We start from the raw sequence: 25,759 nt of genomic DNA, 5'->3' as shown, positions 1-25,759 counted from the left end.
TACTTTGGAGGCAAATCTCCATTTTAGGTTTGTGTTGCACTTTTCACAGTTTCACTATAGCTCAGGGAACAGCTGGCCACTGTTTGTAGACAAGTCTGTCACTTTCATTCAACCTATGATCGCAGCAATAAGCTAACGATCAAAGCAATCACAAGGAGGATTGAGCCAAAGGATTGGAATGCACATTTTTCTCTAATGACAGATGATTGCCATCTGGGCACTCACTGGTCTGTATGTCTGTGTGACTGGATCTTCAGCAGTCATTTTCTTAGTGACTGCCATCAACCTCCACCAGCCTAGTTTTGCCTTCACAGCCAATGGTTGCCAGATGGTTGTGAACCATTTTCTAGACCTGTGTGTCTGGAGTCTTATTCACTTCAACCTACACTGTCGGCATCATTGTTACACATCCAAGTTAAAATCATGTGGTTAATGGTCATGTGTCTGCAAAACCTCAATCCGTGCAACCTGGCTACACAACCAACGAGTGATGTGATGCTGGTGACATTTCCGTCTTTAGCCTGTGGTAAAAACATTGTAGGGATTGGGATTGATTGATGATTTCTAGTAAATGTTGCAGCATTTTTATCAGAATCTTCATCACTTATGAATATGCCTTTTTGGTGGCTCTTTTAAAAAATTGCATTGTTACTAAACCACAATAATTCAAAGGGCGGACACAGTTTGATGTCTTCAAGTGAAAAATTCATAGAACATAAACAGATTTCAATGATCTATCTTTGTCAGTCTAGAGGTTTTAATACTTTTGGATGCAAAAATGGTGGTTTGGTGGTTTTCTCATGTTGTCATAAGTGGTTTATAGCCAATTTATAGAGTTTTAATAATCAGGTCTTGTACCAAAAGGATGGCATAAATTCAGTAAGTAAAAAACAGACTTTCCTTGCCTAAAATCACCTGGCAGATTGCCTCAGGGTCAGCCGCAGGCCATCAATATGTTCGGTGCAGTCATGATCCCTGCACGATGTCCAATTGCATCTTAGTGTGACTACAGCCATAAAGAAGGAGCTAACTGAATCACTGCATTACGGAAAACTGAATTAGAGCCCACAAACATGTATTTTCCAGAGGAGCAGCCCAAAGCAGATGAAGGTGTGTGTAGAGAGACATCTCATAGGCGGTGCATCCTCTGCCTTGTCATTATACCGACCAGCTCCATCAACGATATGCAGAACTATCATAATTTCATCCGGTGAAGGAAATGATAACAGTATGGAGTGTGTTTTAGTAGATTCTGGGCATGAAGCAACAAACACTTGACATCTGGTCTTGTTCTGTAGTTACGACAATCAAACATCTGGAGGCTCCAGTAGCTACTGTTGTGAAGGAGACAAATGGGTCACAGTCTCCTCTTAAACTCAAATCTGTGGACCAGATATCTGGGTCAACTGCAAAAAGGCTTTTAGAGATGTCAAGAGCTGCTTTACTTTCACTGTTCACTTGGCTAGAATAGCAAAGAGCTGAATGGATTACAAAAAAGGGAAATGAGAGAGCGACAGACCTGCAGTTTACATGGAAATAATATGGCTGATTATTGACCCAGATACAAGATTCTACAAGGATTCGGTCTGTTATGATGGGAAGAGTTTGTGTCACCACAGAGGGAGAACAAGGCGTGTTCGGTCTGAAAGGCAACGTGACGTCAGAGCTGGAAACTGACTTATTGAGGGGAAACTTGACTTATGAACGCTGCTTTGTTTTAAAGAGGGACTGACTGGATGCTGCTGCTGCTGCTGGGATACAAAATGGGTGCGGTGCAGGAAGTGTATCTAGTTGTGCCAATACCATCATTGTTTCAGAAATAAACATGCAACATTTATTAATAAGAGATGGGGTCTTAAATCTTTGGAAGAGGAAATCAGCAGGATGACCAACATAAAACAACGATAGCAATCTGTGGTAGGTCCGTCCAAACGGCCCAGACTCTCTCACAGATTGGTTTAGTTGTAGCCGACATGACGGAAGGAGAGCCTTTGGTCAACAGGATGCATCTAAAAGAAGTGAAAGTCTTAACAGGGTTTCTGTAGGTGCCCTACTGGAGCTGACCCTTCCATCACTCTTGCAGGTCTCATGAAGTGCTGGGACCACTGTGTAGTTGTTTCGCAGTCAGAAACACCCCCTAAGCTAATAAAGTAATCTATTTGCTTTTTCACTTCAATTATATTGGAATTTCAAAGAAATCCAAAATCAAGAAACCCTTGTGCAACTTTTGCCAAGAGAGAAAAATCAGTACTCGTGCCCTTTGTTACTGAAGAAAAAGTCCCTATTAATATGCACTCTGCCTTTACAAACATTTCGGAAAGAATGGATCATCCCAAAGGGCTGCAGGCACGATGACAGAGTAGTCATTCCTCTTACTTATCTGAACTCTGCTTAAAATCCACCATTTGCGGCATATACATAGTTGGTGTATTGTACCAACAGAAATGTACATCACTTGGACCTGAGCACGCCCTAGTGGACTTGCGGATGCGAAAAGTATCATAATTTTTTTTCAGGATGCTGCAGTAAGCCAGTTGGTGAAATTTCTTCCATCCTACATATTCAGTGATCGACAGTAAGTAGTACTACTGCAAAGTGGATGTGTTCAGGAATTCTCAGCAACTACATAAAGTTACAGAGTGGGGTGTGTAACAGTTTCCAACACTCTGCAGACTCGGGAACTGCAGCGCTCCAAACCACCTCTGCTATTAACATCAGCACAGAAACTGGAAGCACACAGCGATGCAGCTCCTGCAGGTGGCCCAGTCCTTTGGTGAATATAAGTTATACGGACACAGATTCCCTGTGTTCAATCTCAGCTTCTGAGGTAACTGGGTTTGGCCGAAGGAGATGAGAAGTTGAGGGCGTGTAATAAGAACCTGTACAAAGTCATTATCAAGTCATCTTGTAGAAACTTCATGAAGTAATAGTCCTGACGGGTTTGAGAGTCGGTAAACAGTCGGTATTTTGACCTTGCATTTGGAGTGACAACGTCCAACAAACCATAATGTTAACGCTTTTAAGGAAACCTAAGGAAGCAGGACACGGTGAGGTATTTAAGAGATCACAGATGGATGAGATCTGACAGAAGTGGAGTCAGTGGGAAGAAGAAGTCATTATTTGATGCCACCATCTGTGGACAGTGTCCGCCCTCTCTCCTTTATTCAGCAGGATCTCTTCAGCTTCAGATCCACCTTTGGAGCGGCTTCGGCTCTCCATGTTCAAAACTCAAGTGCCGCAGTTCCCCCACGACTTTGCTAAATTCACTTTGTGGCTTTTTGAACCTGGAAATGGGGGAGGAAAAAAAAAAAGGCAAGGAGCACGAAAGGGAGTGGAGGGTGAGGGGGTGGGATGGTTTGAAGAAAACAACCAGGCCTCAGAAAACTTTTGGAAAACAGCGTCACAACCAAAGAGGCATAATGCCTCATTGTGGAGGCTGAATGTGCATGATTGTGTGTGTTTGCTGGAGAATCTGGAAGGCAGAGGGAGGGGGAGGCGGGACACATGTGATGTTTGAATTCAACCTGATTGTGAATTTTCAAAAAAATAAAACTTTTTTTTTGTACACAACAAGATGCGATTGAGGTGAATTTTGTTATTTAGGACACAGGAAATGGCATCTGGCGGCAAAAACCCTGCACAGAGGTGACTGTGTGTCACCGTGAGTGAGAGCGCGCACAAACACTTAAATGCTCGTGTTCTTGCCAAATGTGATAACATGTTACCTAACCTCAGTGTGATGCATCATGTGATGGCGGATTCAGTGCTGGTGTTGGCAGCAGGATACCTCTTTGTGTGTATGTGTTTGTTCAGCTCTCAGCTTTTGCTTGTCGTATGCTTCATGCTTTCCTGCTGCCTTCAGGAAGCAGCTTTCAGGACGGCCTGATGGGTTTCCTGGCAGGACCCTCTACCCCCCTCCCAGTTCCTACTGGGAGACAATAGGAGGTCTCACAGGGCATGGAGGTGTGTGGTGGTGGGAATTTATTGGGGGAGTAGTGGGCTTCCCTTCAGGAAACTTTAGACCTATCCAAGCAGCAGAGAGGCCTCTTGTGTGTGGATGTGTTGAGCTTCATTTTAGTTTCTGTTCAGCCTAAATGTCCTCATGAGGATGAGGACTCCTGTGAAAGAGATTAAGCTCAGGATTAGCAACTGGCTTTAAGTTTCAGATTATCAGATTGGAAGTAAAGATTCTGAAAACGGACCTGTAAACTCTCTAAATGCAGAGTTGATTCTTAAATGGTAATTACAGAAACTCTCACCTCTATTTCAGAAGCTCAAGTTTTTATTAATGTCCATTGAGCTTTGTTTAAAGACATAGTGTGTAAAATCTCATCGCTAGATGTCAGTAGATTGGAAGTCGTAGTCAACTGAGCTCTGTTTTCTTACTTGTTCCAATTCAAGTGCATAATTTTTAGAATAATCTATTTTTGCTGCTGTTAGCCACTGTCAGCTGCTGTTAGTGATTGTTTTGTTTTTGTTTTTTTGAAATGGCTCTAACATTGTTAGATGCTTAGTAAATAAATTACATGATGTGAGAATGTAATCAAAATGTTTTTCAGAGAGAAAGTGTGATTATAGGATATTCAAACATGACATTAGCAGGTTTTAAGCTAATGTTAGCTTAAAACCAGCTATTGTTGTTTAACTGGCTTGTTGTCAGCTGTCCAGTGATGTCTAATCTGATAACAATTTGTCAAGTAATTTCTGCACGTTTCTCACGTTTTAAAGCCCTGACTTCAGTTCATGAGATAAGGCTTAAAGTGAGGAGAAAAAGGATGAGGTGTTGATGAGGGTGGAGGAGGAGGGAAAAATAATGAACCCCTGGAAGATGGCTGCCCCTCCTCGAGCCTGGTCTGCTGGAGGTTTCTACCTGTTAAAAGGGATATTTTGCTTCCCACTGTCGCCAAGTGTTGGCTCTTAGGCACTTGTCTGTTTGTTGGGGTTTTCTCTTTCTTATTGTAGAGCCTGTACCTTACAATATAAAGCAGCGTGAGGTGACTGTTGTTGTTATTTGGTGCTAAAAATAGACTAATGAAGATTACTGACAAAATCAGGCAGGATGATTCAATTATTATATTCATGGATGTACAGAAAGTGTATTAGTTACCTTCAAACAAGAAGGTAAATAAATTCTAAGCAGCTCTTTTACTCTAGACTATTCTAGCTGTGTGTCTGGAAATGCAAGTTCTTTTGAATCTACAAATGCCTGTAATGCAGTGTAAAAATGCACAGATTAATGGATCAAAACTTGATCCAAACATCATGAAAGTTAAATTATATAATGATAAGTGTATGGTATTCATTCTGGGGTGGATGAGTGTGTGTCTGGTTTGTATCTTTGCTTCTATTAGTCTGTACGTGTTCACATTTCTGAATGAGTTTATTTTTTCTCTCGTGCAAATCAGTCAGACTGTACAAGCTACTGTCAGGGAGAGGATGTTGGCTTTCGTCCCTCTCCCCCTCATCATCAGTCTAGTCGTGTCTCCTCGTCTCTCTCCCTTTTTCTCTCACAGGCCTCCCTTCTCGGGAAAAGGGTGGCGTTGGGGATGAGGTCATTCTTTCAAAACATGGCTCCGATTCTCCAACCAACATGTTTCCTCCTCCATGATCTGGACTGACCAGTGTTCCAGTCCTCGTTAATAACACATCTATGAGTGTGTGCTGGGATTACAGGATACCTCTCCTCTCATGTTCCATGTTTTTTGACGGGGAAAAAATGCAGCAATATTATTCTGTATTTTCCATTTTTGTTGTAGCTTAAAGGTAACTAACATGCTGGGTTGTGTATCCAGTGCAAAGAAGCTCTGACTGATGCAATGAAGCAATTTTGGGAAAGTATAAGATTTTATTCATTACTTTGCTAAGTGGTTACAACTTGAGTGCTAGTTTTTTCATTCAGTTAAATTCAATTACATTTGATTTATATAGCTCCAAATATGTGCTTTATATTGTAGTCGAAAAGATTTGTAACACAGAGGAAACCCCTAAAATCAAACAACTCCCTATGAGCAAGTAGTTGACAACAGTGGGAAGGAAAACCTCCTTTTTAGCAGGAGGAAACAATCAAACCAAACTCGGGGAGGGGCAACCATCTGTCATGACTGTTTGGGGGTATATGCTTATGCTTGCAACTTTGTGCATACATTTTTGCAGGTGATAGATTTCAGGTGTGTTTAGTGGACTGCATGATGGATGTTTAGTTTTACTTTTGAATGTCTTAGAATCAAGCTGTTGTTGTTCTAACATATAGACATATTTTGTACCACATTCTATGATGTACAGTGGATATTCTGATGATTTTAAGTCTTTCATCGTTTACGCTGGCTGGCTCTGAGAGTGTCCCAAACTCGCTGCAGTAGTGTTCTGGATAATGGCCGTCCCCACTCAGAAAATACAGGTGGTGATGTAGAGGTTTTGTCTGAGTGGTCCAAGAGAGTGGACCATCTCCATCTCTTGGAGCCTGTACTCCTATATCAATCAAGTGGCATGATGCTGGTGTTTTCCACTCAGTCATGTCAGCTTACAAAAATCAAGAAATGCACAACAAGCTGTAATGATACCAAAGTGTAGCTTGTGCCAGCAGACAACAGCAGCTGAACAGGTCTTTATGTTTCAAATATATTCAGTAAAAGTAACATAATACATATATTGTAGCACCAGCTGGTGGCTACTTGGACACATTACATGACTGTGTTCTGTAGCTGTTGCACAAAGCTGGCCAAAAAACCCTGTAGTTTACTAGTGCTGATCTGGATTCAAACCAGGAGACAAAACACAATCCTGAAATCAAAAGCTCATGAACTGCACTGCTAGTGTACCCACCGATGCTGCCATTACCTGAGCCAGCCTCTTCCAAATTACAGCACACAATGTTCGTACTTATCAAAAGTATTAGACTCTTTGGTTAAAGATACACGAGTCAAAATTTGTCAAAAGCACCCACAAATACAGGCAGTTGGAGCATTTAATTAATTTCCGCTTACAGGTGTTTATTTTTTAAGCGTTTAGTTTCTGTGCACCAGAATAGAGCTCCAGTAGCTATGACTGCAGTTCAGCACCAAATTTTAAGAATTTGTTAAAAACACAGTTTGTTGACATGGGAAGTACTGGAGCTGCTCAGCCACAGAAGCCCATTCCACTGAAGCTCCCAGTGTGCAGTTTCTGTGCTGATGTTAATACCAGAGGAGGTTTGGAGCGCTGCAGTTATTGAGTTTTCAGAGTGTTGGTGACAAAGTATGTGCCTCAGCTCTTGGCGATGTGCTGTTACTTGATGTAGTCGGACATTTTGCGGCTGAGTTGCTGTAAATCCTAAACAATTCCATTTTGTAGTAATACTCCTTATGCCTTGCAACAAAGCTGACTTTGTTGCAAGGCATGTCATTACAGTACCATGCTTTAATTCAGTGAATTTTCTAGAATGACTCATTGTTTCAGGAATGTGTCTAAAAGCAGATTGTGTGGTGCTTGATTTTATAAACCTGAATTCAGAGATTGAAGGATGTGACCCTCAGTTTGTGATGTTTTGTGAATAAATTGACAAGTTTGTTCACTGAAACTTGTAGTGTGACATTTGAGATGTGTTGTATTGTTTTAAAACTTTTACATTCAGACAAGCAATAATCAAAAATTAGCCAAACCAACAACAACAAAAAACATTTATCTAAAATAAATTAATGGTAGGACCTAGGATGCTGCATTGCATGTGTTGAGAAGGTTACTTTTGGAAAGTAATAGCTTACTTTAGATAAGCTAATAGATAATTTCCACAGCCTGTCTTTATCTTGTCTTCCTTCTCACATCACAACCTGTTGCAGCAGACTGCCGCCCCTCCCTGAGCCTGGTTCTGTGGGAGGTTTCTTCCTGTTAAAAGGGAGTTTTTCCTTCCCACTGTCGCCAAAGTGCTTGCTCATACAATTGTTGGGTTTTTCTCTGTATGTATTATTGTAGGGTCTACCTTACAATATAAAGCACCTTGAGGCGATATTTGTTGTGATTTGGCGCTGTATAAATAAAATTGAATTGAATAGATTAGATTAATAATCCCCTGTGAAAATGGATTTAATTATTTTGGAGTAATTAACAGCTAATTTGATCACTTGTTTAAGTAATGCCTTATTTAAACAGGAAGGTCCTCTCTAGGTTGACCTGCATTGTTAAAACAAAACCATGTCATAAACAAAATACTGCTGAATTTCCTGCACTGAAACACATTCTTGTCTGCCGTGCTCGTGACCAGCTGGCCACGTTCTCAGACTCCGGTTTCAGAGCAGTGGGCACCAATTTCATTGGCAGATGTGAAATTCGAAGAAGACAAAAGAACAAAAGCAATGCACTAAACTGCACAGTTAAAACAACAACAACAAAAACACCCTAAAAGTTATCAGTGGTGTGAAAACAATCACTTTTGAGCTGTTTAAAACGGTGTCACAGCTGTATATCTTTGTGTATACGGTGTGTTTTGTGCCAGCCTCAGACTCTGCGTGTGTGTTTGAGAGTGTGAAAGACTTGACAGCGGGGCTCTCAGCTGGTTAGGGCTCGGGGTGTAGAGGGAAGGAATGCAGCTTCTTTCTGCAGTCTGTAATTTGCTGTCATCAAATCAGAGAGAAAAACAGCAACACATGAGAGGAGCCGAGGGAAGTGTGTGTGTGTGTGTGTGTGTGTGTGTGTGTGTGTGTGTGTGTGTGTGTGTGTGTGTGTGTGTGTGTGTGTGTGTCTTGTGGATAGCTGGGGGTGAGAAGAAGGGAAAAGTCATGTGAGAAGGGTTAAGATGAGGAAGACAAGAGCTGGGAAACGAAGAGGAGCAGGGAGGAAATGAAGGGAGCCGTGGAGGAAGAAGTGAGAAAGAGGAGACTTGCCCGTTGACTCTTGTTTTAACAATCTAATGAACTTGCAGCGCAATGGGTGACTCTCTTTAATGAGTAATGCCTCAGCATGCCTCAGCATTCAATGTGGTGTTGATTTTCGGGAGTAAAAGTCTCCTTTTTTTGTTTTTTACTTTCTGAATGGCGCCTCTTACAGCAGCTGCTTGTTTACAGTATTTTCTTCAGTTTGTTTTCTGGTCTGCTCCGTATGGTAAACAAATTATCTGAAGTGGAAGCATTTCTGAAGGAATTGTATTAACTTGGTTGCGTCACTAGTGTCAGCCTTGAACTGTTAAGCCAACAATTTAAGCATGGAAAACGCACTATTTTCAAGGAGTGTCCTTTCTTCTATTCAGCAAGTTAAAACAGCCCTACTGAACATGTAATCCAACAGCTTCACATTAGTAAATATGGACATAATACCACAGTCTGCAAGGAGGAGGAAAATATACAACACACAGCACTGCGACTCATACCTAACTGGATTCAATAACAACAGGCTAACTGAACCTTACTAAAGCAAACAACACTGAGACTCAATTTGTGAACTGCAGACAAGTGCTCAGACAAAAACTGTAGGTAGGATTACATGTTACTAAAAGTGACCGCTGAATCGAGATTTCTGTGACTTGTTTTTGAGCTCTGCTTAGCTTGTGTTTGGTTTTAAACAAAGCCAATACAAAAACTCAAAGTACTGCTCTCTGCTTTGGTCGAGGCCACATCTTTAAAAAGCTTTTGTGTGGCTTTTGTCCGATTGGCACAGACACTGCAGCGTTGTGTTTGCTGTGGTCTGGGAGTCAAATGTGGCTGAAACACTGAGGGGAACCTGAAGCCCGTACTACTTAGCCAGGTAACTTAAGAAGTTCATACATTAAAGTCTTTTGTTTTTTCCTAACTTTTTTCTTTCTAGACTAAATATTATAACATATTACAGAGTTAGTTAATAATGTATAACAAAATAGCTCTAATAGATACAAATGGCTCTGCTTCTAAATATCCCAGTATATTGCACAAATTGGATATATATGTGGTTAACACTGAGGTGCCCCTCTTATCATGTGGTACTTTTTTTCCGTAGAGGATGTGTATACTTGTGCATTATATGGAGGAATTCTACGGGCAGGAATAATTTCCTGTGTCGTTCAGTGATGCATTTGGGTAATCTCGGTCTCTCACTGAACGCGCTCCTGTGATTGGCCAGCACGTCATGGAGTGGGTGGGAGGTGTTGTCCAGCATTGTCCTTATTTTTGACAACATCCACCTCTCTGACATCATCTCAAGGGAGTCCAGCTCCATCGCCACAGTTTGAGTCTGTTGGCATCTGCGACCCTCAACCTGCCACAACAGACTCTCAGAGAATCTTGAACATTGTCTGACAGATGTTAAGACGTCAGCTGCTTCAGAAAACAGAGTGTAGAGTGCAGTGGTGTTTATTGTCAATATGTACTCTGTTGTATTTATGAACCTCAAACAGGAAATTTGTTCATACTTGTCTACGGCGGGTCTGTAACCTCTGTACAGTCTATGAACTAACCTTCGTAAGTGACCAGCGTCATTGCCCACGTATATTGTACATGTTCATAACCATGCGGTTAGTTTAAATGCATTATATGCCTTACACTGAGGCGATGTTTGCTGATAAATGATCTCACTGACAGATTCAAAAACTGCGGGTTTCCAGGAATTCCCAGGAGGAATTGGTGGTGCTGAACAGGCCAATTACAGGAGTGGCGGGCTGCGTTGAGCCAATGCTGACGTGCTGCTGGTAGACCTGTCCATGTTTGTGACTGGTCAGATGCCAATGCCAAATTTCTTTCATGGCAATGAGCTTGCAGCTAGATTAACAAACCCTGGGTTAACTATTGATAACCGCTTTCGTGTGACCGCTTAGCCTGATTGTGGATGTTGGGGAAAGTGAAGCCTGATAAGGAAAAAAAAAAAAGATATCCCGGGTATGTTGAACTTGCTTTGTAGTACAGGACCCAAAGCAGTGGGTGATATGAAACGTTTATCAGTACTGCATTCTTTCTTCTCTTTGCACTGAAGGTTCTTACTATCAAGTCCGAGACAACAACCTCTGACAAGATTTGGAATAGTTAGTCAGCAGCCTGTGTGAATGTTTACGGGCTTTTCTTTGACAGTAAAAGGTGTATGTGTGTGTGTGCGTGTATGTGTTATAGTCTGAGCTGTCAGATGATGTGTGTGTGTGTGTGTTTATAGGTTATCAGCAGTCTGCCAGCTAGAAGGACGACTGGCGTGCTTCAACAGCGTGTGTTAGGAATGTGCTTGAGGCTACTGAAAAACGTCTGTGTGTGTGTGTTTGTGCATGGCTACAACAGTGTGTGTTGTAAACTAAATGAATGACTACGTGTATTCTAAAGTTTTGATTGTGTGTGTGGGTCAGGTTGCTGTATTCAACTTCCTGTATCCAGTCTTTGCTTTAAATCTGAAACACACCAAAACAAGGTTTGTGCCAGTAACACTGACCATCTCAGACGCCAGCCACTATCACCTGTGATAGTGGCATGTGCGTCAGTGCCGTTAGACATAAACACTGTGACAAAGTGGGATTACATGACTTACTTCTCACTTCTCTAAGAGCGAGGAAGCAAAGGTGTATCCAATGTGCACGTCTTTTGATGTGTTTTTATGTATATGCTGCGCCTCAACATCCATCCATCCATCCATCCTCATCCGCTTTGTCCGGGGCCGGGTCGCGGGGGCAGCAGCCTAAGCAAAGAGGCCCAGACCTCCCTCTCCCCAGCCACCTCCTCCAGCTTATCCGGGGGAATACCAAGGCGTTCCCAGGCCAGCCGAGAGATATAATCTCTCCAGCGTGTCCTGGGTCTGCCCCGGGGCCTCCTCCCGGTGGGACATGCCTGGAACACCTCACCCAGGAGGCGCCCAGGGGGCATCCTTGTCAGATGCCCGTACCACCTCAGCTGGCTCCTTTCGATGTGGAGCAGCAGCTGCTCTACTCTGAGCCCCTCCCGGATGGCCGAACTTCTCACCCTATCTCTAAGGGAGAGGCCAGCCACCCTTCGGAGGAAGCTCATTTCTGCCGCTTGTATCCGCGATCTCGTTCTTTCGGTCACTACCCACAGCTCGTGGCCATAGGTGAGGGTAGGGATGTAGATCGACCGGTAAATTGAGAGCTTCGCTTTTACACTCAGCTCCCTCTTCACCACGACGGACCGGTGCAGCGTCCGCATTACTGCAGCTGCAGCCCCAATCCGTCTGTCGATCTCCGGCTCCCTTCTCCCATCACTCGCGAACAAGACCCCGAGATACTTGAACTCCTCCACTTGGGGCAGGAACTCATCCCCGACCCGGAGTGGGCACTCCACCCTTTTCCGGCTGAGAACCATGGCCTCAGATTTGGAGGTGCTGATCCTCATTCCCGCTGCTTCACACTCGGCTGCGAACCGTTCCAGTGCGAGCTGGAGGCCCTCACCCGATGAAGCCAACAGAACCACATCATCTGCAAAAATCAGAGATGAGATTCTGAGGCCACCAAAGCGAAAGCCCTCCGCCACTTGGCTGCGCCTAGAAATCCTGTCCATAAAAATTATGAACAGAACCGGAGACAAAGGGCAGCCCTGGCGGAGCCCATCACCCACCGGGAACGAGTCCGACTTATTGCCGGCAATGCGAACCAAGCTCTTGCAACGGTTGTATAGGGATCGAATGGCCCGTAGCAATGGGCCAGACTCCCCATATTCCCGCAACACCTCCCACAGGACACCCCGAGGGACACGGTCGAATGCCTTCTCCAAGTCCACAAAACACATGTAGACTGGTTGGGCAAACTCCCATGCACCCTCAAGTATCCTGGAGAGGATAAAGAGCTGGTCCAGTGTTCCGCGACCAGGACGAAAACCGCATTGTTCCTCCTGTATCCGAGGTTCGACTAACGGACGAACTCTCCTTTCCAGCACCCTGGCATAGACTTTCCCAGGGAGGCTGAGGAGTGTGATCCCCCTGTAGTTGGAACACACCCTCCGGTCCCCCTTCTTAAAGATGGGGACCACCACCCCGGTCTGCCAGTCCACAGGTACTGCCCCTGATCTCCACGCAACATTGCAGAGGCGTGTCAACCAGGACAGCCCTACAACGTCCAGAGCCTTCAGGAACTCGGGGCGGACCTCATCAACACCAGGGGCTCTGCCACCAAGGAGTTGTTTAACTGCCTCAGTGACCTCGCCCCCGGAAATTGGCGGATCATTCCCCTCATCCCCAGACTCTGCTTCCTCCTCGGAAGACGTGTCAGTGGGATTAAGGAGGTCCTCGAAGTATTCCTTCCACCGCCTGACAATTTTCTCAGTTGACGTCAGCAGCGCTCCGCCAGCACTATACACAGTGCAGGTAGAACACCGCTTTCCCCTCCTGAGACGTCTGACGGTTTGCCAGAATCTCTTCGAGGCAGTCCGAAAGTCTTTTTCCATGGCCTCTCCGAACTCCTCCCACACCCGAGTTTTTGCTTCAGCCACTGCCCGAGCCGCATTCCTCTTGGCCTGTCGATACCTGTCGGCTGCCTCCGGAGTCCCACAGGCTAACCAAGCCCGATAGGACTCCTTCTTCAGCCTAGTGGCTCCCTTCACCTCTGGTGTCCACCATTTGGCAGCTCAATGCAGCAGCTTCGGCAATGGAGACGCTGAACATGGTCCATTCGGACTCAATGTCCCCAGTCTCCCTCGGAATGCTGTTGAAGCTCTGCCGGAGGTGTGCGTTGAAGATCTCGCGGACTGGGGCCTCTGCTAGACGTTCCCAGCACACCCTCACTACGCGTTTAGGTGCACCAGGTCTGTCCAGCGTCTTCCCCCGCCACCTGATCCAACTCACCACCAGGTGGTGATCAGTTGATAGCTCAGCCAGAGGGGATATTAGGATACCCACCCCAGCCCGCCGCCTCTCACCAAGGGCAACTCCAGACTGAGACAGAGTCCAGCCCCTCTCCAGGAGACTGGTTCCAGAGCCCAAGCCATGTGTAGAGGTGAGCCCGACTATATCTAGCCGGTACCTCTCAACCTCACGCACTAACTCAGGCTCCTTCCCCACCAGAGAGGTGACATTCCATGTCCCTACCTCAACATGTCATAGTTTATTCATGCAGTAGCACAGTGAGATGCAATATAATGGATCATCTGATTGGTGTAAATTTAACACTGTAGATTGGGCAGGCCAATTTAGTGCAACATGTTGTAGGTAATAACGATGCAAGTAGGTAAATGGTCTGAGAAGCAACGTATACACCGATGCATTAGGTTTAAAAAAAAAAAAAAAGTAAATATTAAAAGTAATAACAGTAATACAGCCATTGGTAATTATTAACTTACTAATCTAACAGCGTTATATGTAAAACTTTCACCAGGCTATTAGTGATTGTAATCCATCTATGTATGAATGATGGGCAACAAACTTTGACATTTTCATACCAGTGTGAAGGCTCCCAGCTTTGATTTCATTTCATTTATATGGCAGAAACACTGCTAACTGATCAACAATTAAAAAAAAACAAAACAACTAAATGGATGGATAAATAAAATTCATGAACGAACAAAGAGATGCAAGTGAAGGAAGTGAGGGGACATGTTGGTGTATTAAAAAACAATCGTAGACATGGACTCAATGCCGGCCTCAACTGTTTGACATTAACTCATCAGACTGTAATCAGAGTTGGCTTTCTCCACAGAACAACTTTTGAATTTTATAATAGTTTATTGTTTTGTGTAAAATCTCTCATTTCTGTGCGCATCAGTTGGTGGTGAGCTTAACCGGTTTCTAGTCTAAAAGCGAACTCTTTCTGCAATGCAAATTCTTATTGCATCACTAATTATCTCTTTGTTTGAAATGAACGTTTTTCTTTTTGCCTTGACTATTTATTGGTGGGAAGTAGCAACATCCTGTAGCATTGTAGTGACAGAGTGAGCCAAACAACTCGAGGCTTGAAAACAAAAAATCCACTTCCTGTATGGCATTCCTGCTCTTTCTGTCTCCTTTCCTGTCTGCTTCACTGTCCTATTCAGCAAGAAAGGTTGAAATGCCCAAAAACAAACCAAAAAGAAAATGCCTGCGAGAGAGTGCATTCTGATCTGTATCATAGCAGCGTTTGTGTGGTAGATTAACAGGAAAAAAGACAAAGCTGTAGAACAGCTTCCTCGGTATTGACCCACCATTTTTCCCAGTATGCTCTCACTGAAGGTTGTGTGTGGCATTTGGTCACTGTAAAAGCCAGATGTGATGATTCACATCATTTTCATCTTCAGCAAACTGATACAGAAATGTTGACTCATCAGTTTATTCAGTTCTCCTCTGTTGTGACAGAAGTTGTTTATGATGATAATTGATGTCTGTCTCACAGGGCTGTGTGAAGCAGGGAGGACGAACGACCTGAGCTCCAGCTGCATGAATTAATCAGTGAGTGGCTGACAGAGATTAACCTCTTTAACACACTGTTTTAAGCTTCACTTTTACGTTTTTCCTTTGTAATTGGTGTCCAAAATTCAGAGTTTTCCACATGCTGTTTGGACCTAGGAGCTTTTCTGCAGCACAGGAAGCATTTTATATTTCCCGAGGAAGAATCAGTTAGTAACAGCAGAGACAGCTACTGTGGCTAAACAAAGAAACCTCTCTTAAAAAGGCTGACTAACAGCAACTAACTACGAGATGGGTTTAACTGAATTAGTTAAAGTGAAAGACGGGGATTCGCAATCTTTTGAATTCAGTCACAGGTTGTTACACGTTCTTACAACTCATAAAAGACGATCCTCTGCGCTTGGTCTAAAAATTTTACCAATTAAGAAAAAAAACAAAACATGGGAAAGTCTAAATTCTACTTGCAGAAACTTACTTCTGCAATACTTTATAGCTTCCTTTATTTCCACTGGTCTTGGTTCAAGGTCATCTATAACAAATGCATTCATGTTGATCTGTTTTTTCTTTAAGCCAGGTGTTGATTCAAAGCTGTGTGCGTGCTGAAAGGTCCTCGTCCTGAAAAATGACTCAGTCTGTGCAAGTTAACCCAAAGCTGCCTGGTAAGAAACTCCATAAAGAAGTCTCTGTTATTGAAATTAAAGCTTACTGTCAAATGTAATTGTGTGTCCTGAATATTTCTGTTTGTTACGCCTAGAGATGAGGTTTGGGGTTTGCAACATGTAGTTTTAGAAATGTATCAAGTAATTTGTTTTGACCTGACAGGACGGTGATGAACTAACCACTTTTAGATAATTAAGATGATATCAGAGTATCTGAGTTTGATCCATCTTTAAGACACCTAAATCAACTACAGTTGATAATGAAATAACGCTGAAAGTGTTAACCTTTGCCAATGCTGAAGCCAAAAAATTAGACATGGCTTTTTTTTTCTCCTTTTCTTTCTTTTTTTTTTCTTTTTGGCAAATACAACAGGAGTGCCTTTTGTTTCCTGTAAAGGTGTAATATTTTGATGATAGCCTGAGGGGTTTTAAATCTGTTAGTTATATGATGACACAGTGCTTTACAATCACACTCCTGGTTTGTTTATATAACTGTTGATCATGCATACCAGGATGATAAGGAAGTCGGTGAGGAAGCAGCTGGCAAAGATGGATATAGACAAAGGAAATAAACACATGAATTGCGTTTCCTTTTTAAACATGTGCAACTCATTGCCAGGTCTCACTGAAATCAAATGTAACTTCTGTTTATAGAGATGCCCTCTGGAATTTCTTAAGTACCGATCACGTGTTGTCCATAACATGTCTTTCCCCTTTCAGATCTAGGCTCGCCTTTCCATTACCCCAGTCAAGAGGAAGCAGATCAGCAAGCTTCTTACTCTGTCCAGACTCCGTATGGATTTCAGCTGGATCTAGACTTTCTTAAATATGTAGAAGAGATAGAAAGTGGGCACAACCTCCGTCGTGCACCCATCAGTTCTCGACGCTCTGGTCGGGGGCTAAAACTCTCCCAGAGGAGTCCGGGTGTGGGGGGGCGTACCAGTGGCTGGACGTCCACTGAGTCCCTCTCATCCCCGGTCAGCGAAGATGGCAGAGCTCCACCGCCACCACCGCCTCGTAACCGACTTGGGTCAGCTCCCTGCGAGACAGTCTCCCTTTCCCCTGTAACTTTTCTCAACGTTCCTCCGCTATCTGCTGGGGCAAAAGTGCCACCGCCTCCACCACAACGTAACCCCAGAGTTGAGCGGACTCTCCTGGAAACCAGCCGGAGGCTACAGCAGGAACAAACCCACCAGAACCAAAATGGCGCCCGCTTCCAGCTTGCAGATCCTCCCAAACTGCTCTTACCCTCTCCAGCCATGCAGTCTCTGCATAGTAGTTGGACCAAACCCAGTCCTCAGACCTCTGGGCGCAGCACTCCAGCTGCTGGCACCACTGTGACCCCAATCCCACCCAGCCAACTGCAAACAGTTAGAGAGCAAATGGCAACAGCCTTGAAGCAGCTGAAGGAGATGGAAGAAAGGGTAAAAGGTGTTCCTGCACTTGAGAAAGAAGTGGCCAAGCTTCGTGCAGAGAAAGATATGCTCTTGTTAGCCCTGCAGGAGAAGAAGGCAGCCATGGACTTGGCCCAACAGAAGCAACAGTTTACAGAGACATCCACCCAAACCGTAGAGATCCTCCAAACTGAACACAGTCGATTGACTTCACCGACCTCGACTGGACACAAAGGCTTTGTAAAATCTGGTGAGCTGAAAAGGCTGACAGAAAAGTTTGAAGGGAAAGAGGACAAACCCCTGAAACTGTCAAGTAAGACTTTAGTAAACGCCCCTGAAAAAACAGTCATTCAGAAGAAGTCAGTGGCTGTAGGGGACGACATGCCGATGGCCTCAGTTGTTTTATACTACAGAGATGGTGTAAAAGATGCATGTGAGGGCACCAGAGTGAATGTTTGTGAGAAATGCACAGAAACAGAACCCCCCCTGGTTCAGGAGGAGGGAATACAAACTAGAGTGGAGACAGAAGAGGCTGAGGTTTGGGTCATGGAGTCACTACTTGGCCTGACCACAGAAGCACAGCGGGAGATAGACACCTTACAGGACACCATTAAATTCCAACAAGAGTCCATTGTGGCTCTAGAGGATCGGTTGAGTGTTGCAGATAAAGACCTTGGAGTTCTTAGAGCGAAGATGGAGGAAAACATCTCCAAAATCACATTTGAGAAGGGGGTTCTTGCCAAACCTGTCATGACAAATGCCCAAGTAGAAACGCTAACTTCTGCATTAAAGCACACTGCAGTTTCTTGTCATCCGGAGGTGGCCGATGCATGTGTAGGTGAAGACGCAGAGTCAGATCAAAGTGAACAAAGCACTCAGACCGATGCATTAGAGACACTAGAAGAACGAGCTCCGGCTGCTCCGGTTGTACTCGTTAGCACCGGGTGTCAATGGGAGAACTTAAGCGAGGAAAAGACTGAAGAGCAAAAAGTTACTGTACCAAAGAGGAGACAGCTGACTATTGCTGAATACAAGGTCTCACCAGAAGAAGAAGAAGTAGTTGGAAAGGTTAAGAATGAAGGAGGAGATGAAAAAGAGAAGACTGCAGCCAGCAGCACCAAGACAGGTAAGTACTGTTTGGCTTTGCTGCTGATTTTATGAGCTGGGGTCAAATATTGGCTTGCAGTTAACATTAAGGATGCATGGATCCAACTTTGCCCAGTTCTGATTCGATCCAGACATCCTAACTTAAACCCAGTGATGCAGTAATGACCTGTAATTATCACTGTTAGAACAAGGCTGAATCATTTATGTGCAAGGCAATGTCAGGCTCAGCATTACGAATTATTTAATAAGATAATAAGTAACAAAAATAATAAATTCCCATTAGCAGTATTAATTTTGATTTTAGTTTAAGTCATAATTTAGGCATCTAAATTCTTTTAGTTGAAAGTCGACACAAGATCATAGGACACACTTGCTACATGCAACATACCGATAGTGAGAGCGAGAGAAGGCGCTCTGTTGTCAGTGCTCAGTTTTTCAGCTCACTTGATCACAATTTGCAGTTAAATTTAAAAACTCCTGCAAACATACAAATAAAGGTTGTTTGGATGGCTTGAGTCAGTTGGCTTCAAGCACTTGTTGCTTTTCTGCTAGCCTCTTTCAGGCTATGTTAGCTTAGCGAGTGTGCTGCTAGTGGGAGATGTAGTACTGAACTGAATGGCTCATCTGTGGATTGGTTGTCATCACTAATGCTGATTGACTGCAGCCTAACTGTGCTGCCTGCATCTCTCATTGAACCTTCTGCTTGTGTGTGAGACACGTTCTGCTCATGCACAAGCATTTTCACTATTTTCCCCCCCTCTTTTATGGCAACAGGTTTGCTGAAATCAATCATGAAGAGGAAAGACGGGAATAACGCAGGGGAGAATCGCAGCAGCAGCAAGAAGAGCCTGCAGTTTGTTGGTATTCTAAATGGAGGGTGAGTTACTGTAATGTGAAACCAAATTTTTATTTTTACCTCTGCAAAAGTAAAATAAGTGGCGACAAGTAGTCTCGAGGAGGGAAATGACACTTTGACCAGGTGACAGGTTTAACAAATGAGAAATAAAGAGCCAGAGATGAGATTTTTGAGATATTTGGCTCTTCCAGGTATGAATCAACATCCAGTGAAGAAGAGGAGGAAGAAGAGGAGGAAGATGGGAGTTCTTCTGGAGAAAGTGTCGAAGGCGAGTGCTTGGACAGCACTGAAGAAGATGAGGCAGCTTTGGAGGAAGAAACATCAGAGGAGGAGAGAAACGTTAACCTGGATGAGAGTGACACTGATGAGGAAACGCTGAGAGCTGCAAATTATTCATCTGATGGTGTGAAAGAAAAGTGGGTTGTTATGAAAATGAAAGTAAATGTAGTTTTGTTGACTTAGAGTGTAATCTATGGAGGGAACAAAAGGCCTTATCCTCTAAATGCGATTTTATTTCTGTGTTTCAACTTCACACATTTGTCTGCTTTGTCACAGATTTGAGTTGAGCTCAAAAATGCGAGAAGCCTGTCTCATTCTGAAGAACCACCTAAACGATGACCTCAAAACACTGAAGAGTAAGGAAGTGGTGCGTCCCTGCTTTCCTCTTTTTCAATTTTACCTCCAGGGGACACACGTAACGCTTTCGCCTGCAGTGAGGCAATATTTAATCATGCAAAAGTGTTTAAAATCAAACTTTTTGCTCCTTCTCTTGATTATATAGCAAAAATATTCTGAGAAAGTGCCAAATGTCTCTTGAATTAGTGATTCATGACTGCCTGGTAGGAACTCTGGGGGGTAAACTGTTAACCTCATCACTGCTAAAGTGTGCCTTGTAGAAAAACAGCCATCATGTAAAGAAAAACTCATTCACTGGGTCTAACTGGCTACTAAAAACTTGAGACAAAAGCAGTTTTACTTGTGTCTATACTGTATGCCGATCTACTTCAGGCACTTGTCTGCAGTTTATAAGTATATATCACTTCCCGTCCTCACCTCCAGCTCTCCAGCACACACACTGTCCAACTAGAGTGGTTTCGTATCTCCAGCGCGAAGATGGCTCAGCCGCCGCGGGTCTCAGACTACCTGATGGCGTTCTCCGAGGTGTCATCAATGCTGCTGGAGCACGTAGTCAACATGACAGATGGCAATGGGAATACAGCTCTTCACTACAGCGTCTCTCACTCTAACTTTGGTGTGGTGGAGCTGCTGCTGGACACAGGTTAGCAGTAGCTTTCAGAGAAGGATAATCCTGACTTGAATTTAATGTTTGCGCACTGTTACTATCTTGATTTGAGGTTTGATAAGATCAGGCAACATGTGGTTCTGTGTCCACTTTATGCTAGGCAGGATCAGCCGTTTTTGGAGTTTATAATTCCTGTCGACCTTATCACCATGCCTCATGGGAAGAAAAACAAAAAACAGCACACACTTAATGTGCAGCCACAGGAAGTAAACAATGAACTGAAACCTGCTTTTTCAGTGAGTGTAGCACTATCCTTTTGTTTAATAAACTAACAGTCAAGGAGAACTTTCTTGTTTGCACTGTGGGGCTGTGTATACATTTAAAATAATGAATGTTTGAGGCAGATATAAAGGGGAATTTAAAATGGACGGTAACGCTCATTTCTAGCTCCTTGTGTTTATTGCGCTAGAGTAGCTTTGCATGATTCATATCTCAAAATAGTTGTAAATGTTATACTGAACCTTAGGGACAGCCCTTCAGATCATCCAATGTATAACTCAAACTGATGGCGTGTGCACTGCAAGTGTTCAACTCTTCTCGCTTGAAGGCGAGCTTCCTTTACAACGCGCTTGCTTATGATTGGCTGGTCCTTGCAAACCTTCTGTTTGCAAGGACCAGCCAATCATCTGGAGCAACCTTGAACATCTGGAGCCATCTGGCTGTAGCCATCTGGCCGACCCTGAGCCTGGGAGTGACGGCCTCCCAGGCTCAGGGAGGGGCAGCCATCTGCTGCGACTCCAACTGGCCCCTCCCTGAGCCTGGTTCTGCCGGAGGTTTCTTCCTGTTAAAAGGGAGTTTTTCCAACTGTCGCCAAAGTGCTTGCTCATAGGGGGTCATATGATTGTTGGGTTTTCTCTGTATGTATTATTGTAGGGTCTACCTTACAATATAAAGCGCCTTGAGTTGACTGTTGTTGTGATTTGGCGCTGTATAAATAAAACAGAACTGAATTAAACAGCAAGAGGGTGGGTTTGCTGTGCGCGCAGCCAGAGTTGACCCTCTTAAGAATATACCATCTCTACATAATCATGCAGAGCCAAGAGTATCAATAAATAAATAATACTGACAGTTGACAGCCTCCTAATAGATGGACCTGTGGTATCAATTTGAAAATCCTATGTTGTCTCGTTCTTGTTCTGAGTTATTGTGATCACAAAGTTGGTTACTTGCACACACCTAATTTTTTTTAAAGACTTTCACCATGTGTATATAGTCAAGTCAAGTCATCTTTATTTATGTAGCACATTTAAAAGACATAAAGTCTCAGCCAAAGTGCTGATATACATGATCGAAATATAAGTTGAACATATTATGCTTTTCCTAATCTGATGATATCTTTTTAAAGAAACGATAATCAGAATACCACCACAGCAAAACTCGTTTTTACTCAGTCATGAGCAACAAATGTATTTAAAGCGCCATCTTTGGAATATATTGTTACTTTTTATACACTATTTACATAGTGACAGCATTTTCATTGGCATTTCAGTGTTATTCACTGGTCAACTAACCTAATACCTGCTGACGGTCCTGTCCTTACGCTTCACTAAGTGATAAGCATATCTCCTACAGGTGTGTGCTCTGTGGATAAGCAGAACAAGGCGGGCTACACAGCCATCATGTTGGCTGCTCTGTCAACTGTGAAGAAGGAGGAGGACATGGTTGTGGTCAAGAAGCTCTTCAGTCAGGGTAATGTCAACGCCAAGGCCAGCCAGGCAAGTCATCAGCAGTTCATCATCCAGCTCTTAAAGTGGACAAACATGCCACATGAATGTGCAGATATTTGGAAGCAGCCATTTCTTTCGTATGCTAGTAGCTTATATCCTGTATTTCTCATTTATTTTGTTCGTTTTATTTTGAAATTCCACAAGATTTGATGGGAACAATTTGTGGAAGAAAGTTTTAGTACTCATGTGACTTTAACATGCCAATACTAGTTATTTTTATAATAAAAACAACCTCAGCCCTGGAGAAATGCGAATGCGCAACATGTCTAGAAATGCACACAAAGAGCTTCTGTGAATGTGTAGTCGGCTCCATCAGCCAGAAGCGTGTTATCATTTAAATGTGGCAGTCTTGGCTCTGTGGGCTTGTTTTAATGAGTTTAGATGGATTTGAACACAAGAAACTGGAATAATAATTAAAAAAAACCATACAAAAAAGGGCAAACGTGAACAGCCAAATTGGATTTATAAAGCTTATTAACATTTAATAAATAAAAAATAATGTTATGAGTGAATTTGTTTTTAGACTACTGTAATTTCTTTATTCCCTGTTTATTTCGAGGTGGAGCTGTTTTATTGTAATAAACTACTATACTGCATTTAAATCTGGAAACCTGAGGTGTGATTGGGCATATCTCAGATTAGATTTAGCAAATGTGGAGCCTAACATGACACAGAAGCCACTCACGAGAACCCGTTGACTTGAAGTCTTCTTCATTCCCCGGCTGATCTAATCAGGCTGAGTAGTGTATGTGTTTTGACACAGCGCCTGATGGGTTTTTCCGCTGCCAAGTCATAGGACCGAATTTATAGCATCACTGTCTATAAAACCAATTACTGCTGCTTGTTATTGTTGCTGTGGGTAATTAAGCACGAGTCACGCAATGCAGTTTTCGGGTAAGGACTTCAGACTATATTTTTTTTCTATATTTACATTTTGGATCAGTTTTGTGCTTAATCAGACAGCCAGAAGACTTTTCTTGTATACTTATTGTAAAGCTGCCGTCTTGATTCTCAAGTACGGTGTGTATTGAGTTGTGCCAGCTTTCCTTGTAGCTGGACTTTAGGGAGACATCCTCCCTTTAAAAAAAAAAAAAAATCAGCTCATAGATGGCAAAAATTAGCATTGTGTGACTGCACCTGCAAGTGACGATGCAAAATCAAATTATGTGTCTAGAATTTAATTTACTGCCTGCTACTGAGTAAACAGCTGTCTGTTATATGAGGAGTAGTAAATGAGTGAATGACCAAAAGTGCACGGTGCTCAAATGTGAGCGTTGTTTTTGGGCAGTAGCAGTAAAAGGAAACAGTGCACCATGCAGGAATGCCATTTATCCAAAAATAAAGCAGTCTGAAGTCTTCTGAACACTCAAGCTTTAAATGGCAGAAGCTTCCTCGTTAATCCAAATCATTTAAAATTCTTTACCTCTGCAGGCAGGCCAGACGGCATTAATGTTAGCAGTCAGCCACGGGCGTCAGGAGATGGTGCGGGCGCTGCTCGAGTGTGGAGCCGATGTCAACGTGCAGGACGATGAGGGATCGACGGCTCTGATGTGTGCCAGTGAGCACGGCCGAACTGAGATTGTCAAACTGCTCCTGGAACAGCCCGGGTGCGACATATCCATTGTGGATAACGTAAGACTTCTACAATTTAAGCATTTGAACTAGCTCATGCAATGACAGAAACATGAGCCTAACACTGAAGCCAGCTGTTTGATGGCTGCCAAAAAACATCCAGGAGCTTTCTTCTCTGGGATTTGGCTTAATCTCTTCTCAGGAAACTGCTCGTCTGTGTAGTTTCCTTTTTTCTCTATTTCTTCTTAGAAAGCTGAGGTGTTACAATCAGATTAGACTAAAACGGATGCTGTACAGAGGAAACGCAGTGACTGGACCCCAGAGGAAAAAATTTAAAACACACTTGCAGATTTCAGACACAATGTCCTGCAGGCATTACACTGGTCCTCTGCATTTTTCACCACTTAACCCATAAAGAAATACAAAAATCTGGCAGCATTAAATGCTAACGCTAGCAAAGGTCTGCTCAACACTCCTGCTTTTCTCCCCACTTGTATGTTTTAAAGTGATTTTACAGTGGATTTCTGTAGATGCTTGAAGAGAAGCCAGACAGACAGATATTTGAGCATTAACATCTGTGCCAGAATGAGTTGGCCATTTGGTGCAAGCAGCTCCTGGTTTGTGTTTCAGTACAGCACAGCTGGACTGAGGGGGTGGAAGGAAAAGCCCCCACCTCCCCTCTCCGCTGAAAACACAAAACTGCGTGACAAAGTTTGACTGCAAGGCTGAGTGGATACAGTAACGACTGCAGAACCATTTTTACTTTCAGTTCACTTGTTATATTAAGCAGTATTGTTACTACAAACCCCATTTTCAAATGTTGGGACCATGTTTAAAATGTAAAGGGAAAGCAACGATTTGCAAATCTAACAAGCTCATATTAGAAAACCTATCAAATGTCTAAAATGAGAAAATATTTTGGCTCACTTTGAATTTCTTGGCACATTTTATGAAAGCTGGGACCTGGCCACGTTGACCGCTGTGCAGCATCCCCCAGTCTGCACATGTCTGGGAACTGAGGAGATGAAGCGAGTTCAACATACCCAGGGTAACTTCCGAAATCTGGATTCACTTACCCCAAAATCAGCAGTCAGGATAAACGGTCACATGAAGCTAGTTATCAACTTTCCCCTCTTTGTTCAAAAGAAAACGGTGGCGCTGCCAGCATCTGACCAATCACAAATAAGGATAAGTATACTGACAGCAGTGTGACTGGTTTTTAAAAAGGATCATAAAACCAAACAGACACTGACTGAAGGTAGCAAGACACTGTACTTTAAATTCTTTGGCCAACAAATAACTCCAAACTGACCATTTTGTCTTCCTGTATTATAAACAGTCAAACGTATCATAAAGCAATAAAAGTCCCATAGTTAACTGGTTAAGCAAAGGTGCATGATGGTAAAAGAAATAACAAAACTGTCCAAACAACTGGAAAACAGAGCAACTGTGCGTAACGTGTATCACATGGTTGCTCTCACACTGTAAAGCTTTCTGCTCTAGTTGAAAAGCTCTCCTGGATACTCATGTGTCTCTCTCCATCTTTGCTGTCTGTCTGCAGGATGGAAGCAATGCTCTGTCCATCGCACTGGAGGCATCCCACAACGACACAGCTGTGCTACTCTACGCTCATATGAACTATGCCAAGACCCAGACTGCTGCGGTGAGTTCATATTATCAAAGATGGACTTTGGTTTATTCCCGACTCCTTCTTCTCCACTTTCTCAAATACAGACGATTTATTTTAGGCTAAAGGGGAAAATCCGCATAATCGCCATATAATCTTGTCACACTGTGTGAATAATTAAACTGGTAAGAATTGTTAGGGACAGCTGAGTATTGGAGGCAGAACTCAAAGGCGTTTAAACAGTTGAACAATATTTTTATTTCTTTTTTTGCCTCCT

The 25,759-nt window shown here is 43.2% G+C and overlaps 1 protein-coding gene across 2 annotated transcripts in view; it reads left to right on the top strand.

Moving 5' to 3' along the window:
- kank3 (KN motif and ankyrin repeat domains 3) overlaps positions 1 to 25,759 on the top strand; it is a 43,465-nt gene that overhangs the window by 14,628 nt on the left and 3,078 nt on the right. Inside the window, exons 2-11 of one of the 2 annotated variants that reach the window (XM_076874349.1) lie at positions 15,224 to 15,279; positions 15,812 to 15,896; positions 16,617 to 18,416; positions 19,172 to 19,274; positions 19,445 to 19,669; positions 19,809 to 19,899; positions 20,313 to 20,532; positions 22,129 to 22,275; positions 23,719 to 23,915; positions 25,417 to 25,518. In XM_076874349.1, coding sequence (XP_076730464.1) covers positions 15,860 to 15,896; positions 16,617 to 18,416; positions 19,172 to 19,274; positions 19,445 to 19,669; positions 19,809 to 19,899; positions 20,313 to 20,532; positions 22,129 to 22,275; positions 23,719 to 23,915; positions 25,417 to 25,518 — 2,922 coding nt within the window. In that variant the 5' untranslated portion in view covers positions 15,224 to 15,279; positions 15,812 to 15,859. Of the gene's footprint in view, positions 1 to 15,223; positions 15,280 to 15,807; positions 15,897 to 16,616; positions 18,417 to 19,171; positions 19,275 to 19,444; positions 19,670 to 19,808; positions 19,900 to 20,312; positions 20,533 to 22,128; positions 22,276 to 23,718; positions 23,916 to 25,416; positions 25,519 to 25,759 lie in introns of both variants that reach the window. The other variant, XM_076874347.1, reaches the window with a different exon arrangement.

The sequence above is a fragment of the Maylandia zebra genome, linkage group LG15, assembly GCF_041146795.1.
Source record: "Maylandia zebra isolate NMK-2024a linkage group LG15, Mzebra_GT3a, whole genome shotgun sequence".
NCBI classification, from domain to species: Eukaryota; Metazoa; Chordata; class Actinopteri; order Cichliformes; family Cichlidae; genus Maylandia; species Maylandia zebra.
Note: the sequence above shows the minus strand (reverse complement) of the source record. Positions and strands in the feature narration are given on the sequence as shown.